Source organism: Camelus ferus, chromosome 15 (assembly GCF_009834535.1).
Source record: "Camelus ferus isolate YT-003-E chromosome 15, BCGSAC_Cfer_1.0, whole genome shotgun sequence".
Lineage (NCBI taxonomy): Eukaryota > Metazoa > Chordata > Mammalia > Artiodactyla > Camelidae > Camelus > Camelus ferus.
In genome coordinates, this window is record NC_045710.1 from 19,491,074 (window position 1) to 19,504,081 (window position 13,008).

The 13,008-nt window shown below is 41.9% G+C and overlaps 1 protein-coding gene across 7 annotated transcripts in view; it reads left to right on the forward strand.

Moving 5' to 3' along the window:
* Window positions 1–13,008, forward strand: part of BABAM2 (BRISC and BRCA1 A complex member 2) — a 444,883-nt gene that overhangs the window by 350,573 nt on the left and 81,302 nt on the right. For all 7 annotated transcript variants that reach the window (XM_032497262.1, XM_032497261.1, XM_032497260.1 and 4 more), the window contains 2 exons: window positions 8,642–8,741; window positions 11,834–11,904. In XM_032497262.1, coding sequence (XP_032353153.1) covers window positions 8,642–8,741; window positions 11,834–11,904 — 171 coding nt within the window. The remainder of the gene's footprint in view (window positions 1–8,641; window positions 8,742–11,833; window positions 11,905–13,008) is intronic.

Consider the following 13,008-nt stretch of genomic DNA (forward strand, 5'->3'; position numbering starts at 1 on the left):
TGGTCTAGGGAACCAACAGGTTGGAGCTGCCATGGGCTGAAAAGGATGAGAGCAGGAGCAGTAGGTTTTGCAGGCAGAGTTTGCTTGTGAGCAGGTTAACTTTGAGGTAAACTTTAGACATCCACGTGGAGGCGTTGAGTAGGCAGTTGGTTATATGAGTCCTGAGTTCAGGAAAGGTCTGAGCTAGAGGATAAATTTGGAAGTTGTTGATGTAGAAGAGATATGTTAAGCAGTAAAACTGGCTGAGATTCAGTCTCGGACTCCACACTTCTCCTTCTCCCAGGACATCTCTTACTCTGTGACTAAACAGAACTTTTTTAACCTCAAGTTTTCTTTCCTGCCCGGGTCCCCATTGGCATGCATCAGGATGGACCATCATATCTTCTTATTCCCTCTGCAGGCACATGCCCTTTTATCATTGATGTCCCGGGCAGCCTCAAGTAGGAAATAGGTTTTTCTCACTGGGGCAAAAAGCTGCTCAGTGTGGCCCAGGACCCATGCCCTGCTGTCCACAGAGTTCCTGGCCTTTGATCCCGTGCCTTGCCATGTTGAGTGGTACCTGTCTTCCTTCGTTCCAGCCCCACTCTTGATGGGATGACTCCTTTGCCTTGCCTTCTGGTTACCTGTATGCCGCTGTACTTCATTTTGCCCACAGACACCCTTCGCAGTAATCTTTTTCCTAGTTGTTTCCATAAATGTCTTATCTCCCCTACTAGGCCTTGAGCTTCTTAAGAGCATATCTATGTTTTCTTCATCTTCCATGTTGTCCACAGTGCCTTTCAAATAGTCAGTGACCTAATGCCTTGTGGAAGCGAGACAGATTTGGTTTTACCACATGCCTCCCCATTCCCAGTCCCTGCTGTGTGTCCTCAGGGTGAGGTACAGGGTGTACAGAGTACAGGTGTACAGGGTGGAGCGAGGTGCAAGGTGAGGTACAGAGTCGGGTGTGAGGCCCACCTGCACCTGCAATCGCTGGGGGACAGGGTCCCACCTCAGACCTGCTGAACCTAATAGATCAACTTCTGTGGGGAAGGGCCTGGGTGTCTGAGTTTTTAAAAGGCTCCCTAGATTACTCTTATGCAATCATGAAAACAGCACAGAGGAAAGATTCAGTCCCACTTACACGGGGATAAGTTTAAGTTGCCAGCCTTAAACCTTCGACAAGTCATCCCTCTCAAGCCTGGATCTCCACAATGGGAATATTAACACTTGTTACCTACTTTCTAAGGATGTTGTGAAAAAAAAAAAATGAGCAGCACTTTGGAAACAAATTGTAAAGTGCTAAGTGCCAGCAGCCTGGTCAGTCTCATCTTCTGGAATTTTTAATTTGTTTGTGTGTGCGTGTGTGCACGCGTACGCATGCACAAGCCAAGCTCCAGCTACCTACAAATTAGTTCTTTGAGCACAGAGATCAGTGATGTGTGCATGAAGTTGCCTTCTACTGTTTATGTGCCTGAGCCTTTAGTAAATACCAGTAAACAGGAAACAGGTGGGTATACTTCTCTACCTTGGTCAGGGAGAGGGATTTTTTTCTCTGCATCTTCTTTTGACCATCATTAAAACCTGTGTGCAGTGAGAAAGAGGGAGCTATAAAAATGCTTGTGGATTGAGTCTAGGATAACTATTGTATGCACTGATTTTTTCCCCAACTTTATTGAAGTATAATTGACAAAAATGTAAGCTGTTTAAAGTGTACAATGTAATGATGTGATATATGCATATATTGATTTCTTTTTTTTTAGTAAATATATTTCAAAAGTAGCTCATGGGAAAAGTTCTCTCTCACTTTGTAATAGCAGAGTAGTAAAGCCATTCATTGGCGCTTCAGGGTTGTAAATTTATAACAAATTCACAAATTCACTCATTCCTGATGACTGGAATTTGTAAGTAGATCCTCTTCTTGAAGAAGTGGAGATGGAGTCAACTCAGGTAACAGGCCCAGAATCAAGATGAAACAGGAGGGAAAAAGCTTTTCCTTCCCTTAGTCTGTCCATGTCTTGCGTGGCCGGGCATCATTATAAGTAGTTCATACCAAATCTTAATAGAACATCTGCTAAGTTCATTGTTGTTTTTTGGGGCTTACTTTAAATGCTTTTCCACATGCTAACAAAATCCTGATGGTGGACATCTGTTAAGATTGTCCCTTAAAGGCTTTTTTGAGATTTTAACAAACTTAAACACGTTTCTGAACAAAAGCTTGGTTAGTGTTCATGTCATTAGACAGACTCTGTTTGAAATTACAATATTTTCCAAAAACAAAAAAAAAGAAATTACAATATTGTCTTTTTTTTTTTTTTTTTGTATTTAAGTTTAAAGTTTCTTTGCTTCCGTTTCACCTTCTCTCACCTGGAAAGTGTCCATCAAGTCCTCTGGCCCTCAGAGTTTCCAGGGGTTCAATGACCTATAATGAAAAAGGCCCTAATCACTTCAGTTCAGGCACCCAAATAAGCTTAATAAATGTTCCTGGAAAGGGCCTCAGGGGTTCCGTCAGTCCTGGCGTCTGCCTGAAACACCCAAGCCAGAAAGAGCCTGATGGATCTGACACACCTGGAACCAGATGTCAGATCTGCAGATAAGGATGCAGAAGTCACAAAAGTCATCATTGAAGACCTGAGAGTGGAGTAGATTTAGGTCAGAGAGACCAGGATTTAGATGCCTCTCTGCCATTTTACTGCCTACGTGACTTCAGAGAGGGTTATGTAGCTTCTCTAAGCTCCAGCCTTCTCATCTGTAAAATGAGATAACACCTCTCTCATAGACTGACGTAAAGAAGAGATGGTATCGTGTAGGAGAAGCACTCAGTACAGTGCCTAGTACATAGTACTTCATAAATGGTACTGTAGTTCACTACTCCATTCTGGGGAGAATTCATTTTACCACCTAAATCCCTCATGTTGCCTTTTAAACTTTCTTCATTTATACCATGACTAAGCAAAGAATAACTGATTCAGATTGTCTATATGGTCTTCCTTCACATTTCTAAATTACTCTATTTAATAATTCCATAACCTTCTAAGTAATTTAACTTAGCAGTTTCAGCTTCCTTAGACTTTGCTCCAAAGAGGAACATTTTCTGAGTGTTTAATCATATTTATCATTGTCTCTGAACACTTCCATTTTTATATGTCCATCTAAAAATGGGAAGCAAGAAATGGAATACAGCACTCTAGTAAGACCTGATTATATTTGTGAAGAATGTTTAGTGGAAATACTAGGTCAGCCACAGATGTCATACAGCCAGGCCCACATTGATGCTTCAATGAACCCCTCATCCCAGTGTGACTCCCCGAATTTTCTCCTTCATGTAAACTTGTCATTCTGAGCTTTTATTTTCTTCTCCTCTTATGCGCATTGAGATTTTCCCATTTTGAATTACACCCTGGTTTTGTTTAACTGAGGGGTGGAGAGACTCTTGAGACGGCTCAAAGTTGAATCTATAAATGAGACAAAGGCTAACAGCAGCTCTAGAAAATGCTTTAATAGGAAAGAGAAAATCCAGTTAGGAAAAAACAAAAGCAGAAAAACAGAGCCTCTCCTTAGTGTAGTATTTATGTACTTCTGGGTTTTCAGAACCTATATATGATTTTTTGTTTTATCCTACCAAGTTAGCTTGTTGTGACATATGATATCTTAAGAAAAACTGAGATGACGAGGTGGATGAAGCTTTTTGAGGATAATTTTAGCCACTTATACTACTGTTTCAGTATATAGGTAGGGATTAGAGTTCTAGAAATCCCATACCATCTTTCTATGAAAGAATTTCTAAAGAAGAATGACGCTGGCTTTGGAACCAGAAAGACTGGGATTCAAGCCCATCTCTGCAGCATACTTGCTGGCTAACCTTGGACAAGATACTTAGACTCTTAGAACCTCAGTTTCCTCATCTGGAAGTTGAGCTAATTAGGTCTACTTGGCAGGGTTGTTGAGAGGTTTAAAGATAATGAAATGCCTAGTAGAGTGCCTGGCAAAGGTGGATACTCAATAAATAACAATGACTTTTGTTTTATTGTAATGGTTTTCCTGGCAGGCCACCGGGAAACGTACTCTGTCATTATAGCATGCCCTAAATTCTTGAGGTCACTGGCATTTCTCTACCTTGAAAGGAATCAACAGCAGTGCCCTCATCATGTATTCAGAATGGGAAGCTCAAATCCTTGAACGGATTTAGGCATACAGTTCATGTTTATTGGATTGAATTGGAGACTCACCCTTTCCTTTGGATTTTTCTTAGCTTGGGAACTTGGGGCAGCTGGTGTCCACCTGTCATCCTTGAAATTCCCCATTTCCATGCTTTACCGTCCAGCACTCCCCTAAATCCTACTGTGGAGGAGGCAACCATGTCAACTTCCTCTCCCTTAAAACCCGATTCAAAGGCAAAGCAGGACACTAAGGCTGATCCAGGCATCTCTGGCAGCACCTGGACATAACCCTGGATGTAGAACATTCACACAAGATGGATTCTAGAATAATGTCTCTCTTGGAGTGCTTGGTGCTATTTTAAAATTAGTGTAACTCTAATTGTTATTTAACCCTTTAACCCTTGAGAGAGATGGGTCTTTTTAAAAGTAGTGTTGTCTCTACTGTACTGATGGGAAGGTTGAGTAGGACCAGAGAGAGCAAACTTGGCGGAAGCAAGGACTACAGTTGAAAATCATCCACCCTTCTGGTTTTCTCCAGTGCCGAATCATGTTCTCCTCATTTTATTTGGCCAGTAAGGTAAAATCCCACATGGGGAGGAGGGATTGCTGCTCCATAAAGGGTTAAAACCTCATTGTCGCAAGTCAAGCTTGCAGACAGGCTGACTCCCTGCATTTTTCCATGTCAGAATGCTCAGAAATATTTCCTTTATGCTGATGAACTGTGGCCAAGTCAGATCTTCAGTACCAGAGACGTGCTGAATATTTGCAGATAGAGCAAGGTCCACAAAGGCTCAGTTAGCTGTATTCGCATGGAAACAATAGTATTAGTACATAGACATCTCTTACATTTGACTTTTAGAGCCAGTGAGGCAGACCTGGAAATGTTTGTTTCCGGCTACCTTTCGGTCTCTTCAGCTTCACTATTGGAAGGTTTTCTCAAACTCTGGCCTTGTCCTTCTAGTTTATATATAAAGATTCAGTTTCAGTTCTAAGAATTATCAGGTAATTTCATGTTTCACTACAGTCCATAAAGAGATAGAAGGTACTTTCTCATCAAAGCAGCCCTTTTCACCCTTTTCTTCTCCCAAGTTCAGCCCGAGACCCTGCTGCACCAATTTAGTTCCCCCACCTTCTAGCCCTGCTTTCTCCCGGCATCGCTCTAGAGATCAGAGGAGTCAAGAGCAAGTGGTCCCTTTCATCTACTCCTCAGCCCTTCCCCAGCCCCAGCTCAGCCACTTTGTGGGTTAGGGAGGCCCTGCCTTCTCGCCAGCCAGCCCTGCATTCCTGGGAATAGTTGAGTGAGGCCTGGAACCTCTGTTGTACATGCTCAGCCTAGTGTTTTTTGATTCATGAATATTAAAGAATGAGAGATCACAAGGCCGTACCTCCTCCATCTTGCACCCTTTGAAAACATAATAGCTCTTTTATTTCATGGCACTTGACTCTGTTTATCCAGCATGATCAGGGCAGCATTCAGGCTATAGCAAGCCTGTTAAATATTTACCCAGGAGGCGGATATTTATACATGAATCAGCAGCACTTATCAGTGTGTGACGCTGGAAGTCAGGTTCAGTCCCCTCGCAAGCAAAGAAAGTACCGAGTTAAATAAAGGGTGCAGTAGGTGTCCTTTTAAAAAAAAAGAAAAAAAAAAACTCTCGGGTAAAACTATCCTTCAGAGTATCTGAAGTGCTTCACACATTGAGGCTTACCCTGCACGACTAAGTCATTCACAGTCAGACATGACAGAGTGATTGGTCCCTTATAACCAAGAGCCAGTGAGTCCGGTTGTTTGATGGCTGAGGTGGGAGAGTCCTGAGGTGTGGACAAAATTGAGAGGAATGCTTGCCTGGCTGCTGCATGGAAAGTCACAGGGGAGATGAGCTGTCCATCAGGGTGCCTGCTGCTGTGGTCGTCTGAGAGCTTCTAGAAGCCTTTCAGCCTCCTTGGATCCTGACCCTGCTCACTGGTAGCCAGACCTGCTGTTCGTTTCCATCCCTGTAGCTTTTTCAGGATGAAAATCCCCCTGCTCTCAGGCAGGCATTCAACTTAGCGGTAACAAAAGCGTGGACTCTGGCGACAGGCTTACTACCCGAGTTTGGATCTGGCTTTACCATTTCCCAGTTGTGTGAACCCAAGGAAAGTTTTTCTGCTCTCTGAGCCTCAATTTCTTCACTTGTAAATTACAGTGATAATTCCCAGCTCATTGAATTGTGGAGAGGATTAGATTAGATACTGAGAAAGCACCTAGCAGCAAGTGTTAGTCCTCGATAATCATGGAAGCAGAGAGCAGGGAGGTGGGCCTGGCACAAAGCAGCTGGTCTCTGGATTTCTCCATCCCTCTGCTTCTTCCCGTTATTATAGGTAGTTTTTGTTTAGTGGCTGTATTTCAGAAGCAGAGAGAGAGTTTCAAGTTTAGAGGATTACCCATACACTATTTTCACTCCTTGTATTCAATTTAGTGAATGATTAAGAACTAACCTGGTAATATTTTATACAAAGCCCATTACTGTCAGTAAAACTGTCCAAATTATTTTATTTTTTAGAGTTTTATTATTCCAAGGATTGCTCCTCTAGGTAACCTATGAGAAGCCTGGATCTTGTATTCTCTCTTATACAGACATTTCACCAATAACCACAGGCTATAAACACTGGATTTATTTTTCTTGTACTATAGGATTTTCTTCTTTTATCAGTTTTGCATCCTAATGGAACCATTAGAACCTTCCAGTGAGAGGTGTGCCCTTTGTGTACTTTTGCATACAGAAGAGGGGACAGAAAGCCTTCCCCTAGTTCACAGAAAGTCACAAGAATTTTCCTAGCCGTCTTCAGAGTCGAGGCTACATCTAATCCAGTGTCTGCTCTGAGAGTAGCAAATGGAAGTGGTTGGTGTTCCTGCTGAGTCTGTGAGGTTGCAGGGTGCACATGATTCATTAATGTCATACTTAGTCAAACGCTGTCTCCAAATTTTCTCAGTTGTCAGATTTGTTGTGCTTTTAACTTATCACCTGAGTAGAGTAAGTCAATGGTGAATGTTTCCACTCCATATTGAGTTCTTCACATCACCTGGAATTTTGTTTCTTGGGATTTTTCATTCCCATAAATAAGTAAACATAATATTCATTTTTACCCTGAAAAATTAGTTTCATAAATCTATAATCAATAGGGAGATGGGCTGGGTCCGAAGTCCTTTCAGTAGTCACATATATTGTTCTTTGTATAACAAAATCTAGACTGAATCTATCTGCGCGAAACTATGTAAGAATGATTTTCTAGACTGTTATTGTGAAACATTTTGCTACCATTTACAACCTTATAACTGCAGGGACTTGGATAATGAATAATTACAGCATTAAGGGATTTCAGGGGTCTTTGTATATTCCATCGTATTACAGAGAGGATTTAAGGGGCTTACAGAAATATATACATTAAAATAAAATTCAAATAAGAAAAGTTAGGACCAAAGGGAAGTGAGAGTAGGAAAAAAGATGATATCAAGATTAAGGATGATACACAAAATGCATGCTATAAGGTTCTGAACAATTTCTTTTAATAATCATAGGCTGGTTAATTTAAATCACCAGGAAATTTCTGGTAACTAATTCTGGATCAACATTATGCCTTCTTGCTTGGGTTGATGATTTTTGACCGCACCTTCTTGTTTAGATGAACTGATTATCAGTGTTTACTGGTACTAGTTGCACACTTCCTGCCCATATTGGGCCACAGACACAGGACCAGGTAGCATCATATTTCAGAAAATATTGAATTAGTTGCCACCATTTTAAAATTGAGAGAGTAAATCATCTGGATTTCTGGCTTCACTTGAAAAATAAGGATCCGGTTAAGACCAGGCTTGTGTTCCTATATGTCAGAGCTCAACTGGGGCTGAGCAGTGAGAGTCCTTCCCACTGTGTGCAAATCTCCAGTTGCTTTGAGTCCCTACCCTGTTCTCTCCACTCATTTACAAAATCTGCCTGGGCTGGGCAGACCCCAGAGTTTGCAACCCCTGCCCTCGACCCCCTGTGTCACATTAAGAATGAAGAAACTAAAGCCCATGGAGGCTGCCCAAGGCAGCAAAGCCAGGGCATTGCAGAACGAGTCCATTACACTGTGGCATCAATTCAGTTGTGCTCATTTAAGGTGTTTACTGAAGGACTTTACCCAGGGCTGAATTGGGCATAATCAAGAGAATAAAAGTCTGTGTTTCAGTAACAGGCACAACCCATGAATGCTGATAGAACATTTACCCATGCCAGTCAGAATTTGCTGTGTGTGATAGGATCGTGAGTCGTCATCAGTCATCAGTCATGTGTACCATGAAATGGATTAAAATATAGAAACGTGATCATAAAGTGAAGCCCCTGTTCCCACCCATCATCCTTAATTCAGGCAGTTGGTGGGCAGTTTCCTCTGATAAGAGAAGCCAGGTCTGTTTGGGGGGTGTCACTTCTTAAATTGTTTGAGCCTTAAGAGAAGTGTCCATTGTACTCTTGTCCTTTCAGTGCACTTGGAGGCTCCTCAGCTCTTCATATCCCAGCTTTTCCAGGAGGAGGATGTCTCATTGATTATGTTCCTCAAGTGTGCCACCTGCTCACCAACAAGGTAAAAGCAAGTCCCTAACTCTCCCACCTTGTGAGGCTCCTTCCGTCAGTGCAGCACCTACCCCGCCTCATGGAGCAGGCACCATCCTCTCCACCCCATCTCCTCATTTGCATCCTCCATCTGACATCTGCCTTTCCCACTTTGAATTACATTTCATCGGGTTCTCTCCCTATTTCTTTGCCTCCCTTCCTTTTCTGAGGATTCTGACCTCCTCTTCCAGTCTTAGCTTTATCTTTTAAATTTATATCTCCTCTCTCTTGAATGTCCTTTATGCCCTAAGTTTTTGCTGGGCCTTACACCTTCTTGTGGTTGAAAACTTTTGAACTCTCATTTCCCAGTTATCTGCTGCATGCCTCTGGGTGTGTGTGTGTGTGTGTGTACACGCACACACATGCGTGCACGCCACTGGTTAATATCAGGGTAATTTTGTGGAGCTGCCCTCATGTCTTTCCTCTTTTCTGTACTGTGCTTTTTAATAGTTGGTTCTTGATTCCCCTGTCATTGCTAGGAGCAGTTTACCAGAGTCCTGCTTCTAGGGGCAGGATTTCCAGGCCAGCTGGTCTTGTAGCCAGGTACATCAAGACTATCTAAAGCTTTCTCGTAGCTGCGTTAATGAGCCCTTACATTGGCAAGTAGCTGAGTTTACGTTAATAATTATTGCCAGGTATTTCTAAAAAGTGCAAGAATATACTTGTTAATGTCCAGCCAGTATATTTAGCCTAAAGCTGGAGATATTAATCCACAAGCAACACTGACTTTCTTTCCTCTCCCACATGGACTGATTCAGTTTGCTGAAGTCCCAAAGTGCTGTATTCTTTGCCCCTATTGACTTATTCACATTGGCTTGGAAAATAAATCTTTTGTTTGTCTCTTTCGTTCAAAAAATAGCTCATCTCTATATAGCAAATATTTTAGAAGTATAATAATATTTCAGAGGCTTCAGTATTATTTTTTAAATGTCAGAGAAACTAAGATCTGGCAACTATGCAGTCTGTGGTCTTGGCACAGGCTCCCGGGCATTTAACTCTTACGGAGTACTGGCTGTTCATTGGGACCAAATTCCCCCAGCCTCTGCGCTCCTACCAAACTGATCGGAGGACAGAATTCTTATTTACACTGTGGGACTTTGCACTGCCTTCAAATCCGTGTCCCAGTATTATAGAGGAAAATGCAAATTTGGTCTTCCAGAACTGAGAAGAAAAGCTTTTATAAAGCTCTCCAATTGAGATTAATTTCTAGTCATACATTTTCCTCAAAAAGATTATAATACTGTTTTCCCAGAAATACAAGAATCAGTCAGTTTTTCTTATCTGGTCCCCTTTCATTAATTTTACTTGTCTTTTAAAATTGATGTTCTTCTGCTTGCTACAAACGAGGACAGTATGGGCTGCTTTTAGAAACAGTCTCTTCAAATGAATTTCCATAATTACGTTGGAATCTATCTTTATAGCCAGTTTTGTTGTGGGTTTCTGTTAAAATGGCTTTCTGTTTTTAAAATCAAGTATACAGAACTGTTTTCATCCCCTTTTTAAACAAAGCCACTTAAGCAAACTTATCATCTGTTTTTCTTTTCCCAAAATAACATTTCTGATCCTGCATTAAGCCTGCAAAGCAAGCACTGTTTTTATAAATTGACATAAAACCCCTATTATATAAATAGAATTGTTTTACTTTTAAAGGGTACAAAATGGCTATCAGTACCAATTGTGTCAAGGTTATTTCAAGCACTTTATCTCAAGCTTTTGTTATTCATGGAAACTCAGTGTGGCTACAGCCAATATAAACAATTTGGGGGGTCTCTTTCTCCCACTGTTTCAGCCGTTTTGAAGACGTTTTATAAGGAATGTATTTTTGGGTTAGAAGCTGATGGGTTAGTGACTAACTTTCAGATTTCTAGCTTAATGAGTTCACAATTTTTTTTTATAGAAACTGTCGTTGATAACAAGGAAATATAGAAAGGCAAAATAAAATATCCTGTTGTAACACTCCTTATTCTGAATATTACAAATTTAAAAAGAAGGAATTAAGCATTATCGTGCCTTTTCAGTAGGCGATATAGTTCAGAATCACCAAATAGACCCATTTGATGAGAGAAAGCTCTTTATAGAGAATTGCAGCTGATAAAAAGGGAGACCTTTTTTTAAATGCAGAAAGAATGATAGAGTTTTAAAAAATCACCATTTTTCAGGCCCTAATGAAGGCATTCAGACAAGGATCTCACCAGATCCTAAAAGCATTAGGTGACAGGTTGGTGGGAGCTAGATCTTCACATGCTTCGAGAGGTACAGCCCTGGATTACTCACTATGGCAAAGGGAAAACAGCCCTTCAAAGTGGAGCAGTATGCCTGTCTTTGCTTTAACCGATGATCAAACTCAGTATCACTTACGAAGTTTTCTTGCCCAAAATATTTAACTTGAATCTAATCACATCTTTAGCTCTAATTTCCAATTTATAGGAAATGTGGAAGGTAGAGGGAAAAGGAAAAAAACAATCAGATCTAGAATGTAGGACATTCTACAATACAACTAGCCCGGTCTCTTCAAACAGTCAGTATCATGTGCACGTGTGCAGGCACACACACACACACACACACACACACACACACACCCGCAGGAGGCACTGTTATTCTAGAGTAAAAGACTTTCTAGATTAAATTCTAGATTGGCCCTGTTTATACCCTGCTTTTAAAAAAAGTGTTTTGGGGACAATTGGAAAGTTTTGAAAATGGACAGGATACCAAATGAGTTCAGAGAATGATTACTAAGTTTTGTTGAGTATGATAACAGTATTGTGGTTATGTAGGAAAATGTCTTGTTTTTCGGAGCTGCATGCTGAAGTGTTTAGGGGCAAACTGTCATGATGTCTCTAATTTCCTTTGAAACGTTTCAGCAAGATTGATTGATAGGTTGATTGGTAGGTAGATGGCTGGAAAAGCAACTTGGTAAAATATTCAGAGTTGTTGAATATAGGTGTGGGAATATGAGTGTTCCTTTTACTATTCTTTCTACTTCTCTGAATCTTTGCAATTTTACATAATAAAGCATTTAATAATTTCCTACTCCGCTTCTCAGTTTTGGGGTTCCTATTCCAGGTGCAGTATGTGATTCAAGGATACCACAAAAGAAGAGAGTATATTGCGGCTTTCCTCAGTCACTTTGGCACGTAAGTTCTTTGTTGAGGTCGTGTATCAATGCCCCTCCCTTGCGGTGACCCTGAGGTAGGGCTTGATTAAGAAAATAGCACTTAGTTCCTCTACGTGCTACCTTTCACTGCCCTTTTGTTTCTTTTGGGTATGTTGCTTACACTCAAGCTCCCTGGAAGACTTTTTTTTTTTTTTCAAACATTGTTTAGCAACTAAGAGAGTCAGATCTCTTCCCTGGAGCAGCAACATGACTCGCCCCAGTGCAACAGTAACAGTAACAGTGGTCATAACACCTAGAGCTCTTCACAGTTTGCACAGTACTTTCATCTCCCATCACCTCGCAGTAGTCATGAGGTGACCCAGGCGGGCTTTCCTGACACGTTGGACTGAAGACCCTGAAACCCTGACAAGTTCAGCCACCCAGTGCAAGTTACACCCCATGAAGAGAGAGCGCCGGGCTGGGAACCCTGTTCCTCAGGACTCAGGTCTCCTGACAGGACTCCCACTCCTGACAGTGCCACACCGATTTGGGGAGGAAATCTGGCATTAGACACACATTTGGGATTAGGGGTTGGAAGAAGGCACTGCAAGGGAGAAGGGAGGTGCGTGGCTGTGGTCCTGGGGTGGGGGGTGGGCAGAGAACGTCTCTTCGGCTGCCCTCCCTGTGCCCTTGCCCTTTCCTGTGGGCTCTGCAGCTCCTCAGCTCTGTCCCCTCGTTGATGGCAGGGCCTTAGCACCCGCCCACTCACCTGCCCACTCACCCGCCGACCCTTCCTCCGGGAGAGGGCATGTGCTCTCCTCCCAGTCTGCTGTAAAGGGTGGGGCCTTCTACCCACTGGGGGTACGAAACACTGAGGGTTTCGTGGTCTGGTTATAGCCCACCTTATTCCAGAGAAGGGGAGAGAGAGGGGGAGAGAGAGAGAGAGAGAGAGAGTGTGTGTGTGTGTGTTTGTGTGTGCACGCGTGTGTATAAATAAATAAATTAGAACAAAAGGAAAGTGGGAATAGGAAAGAGAAGATGAAATTAAGAATCAAGTTGGGATATAATTTTATAAATATGGCAGAACTATAAGCAAAATTTCTGACTCCTCAAAGCAATTTCTGGAAATTTTCTCATTATCTCA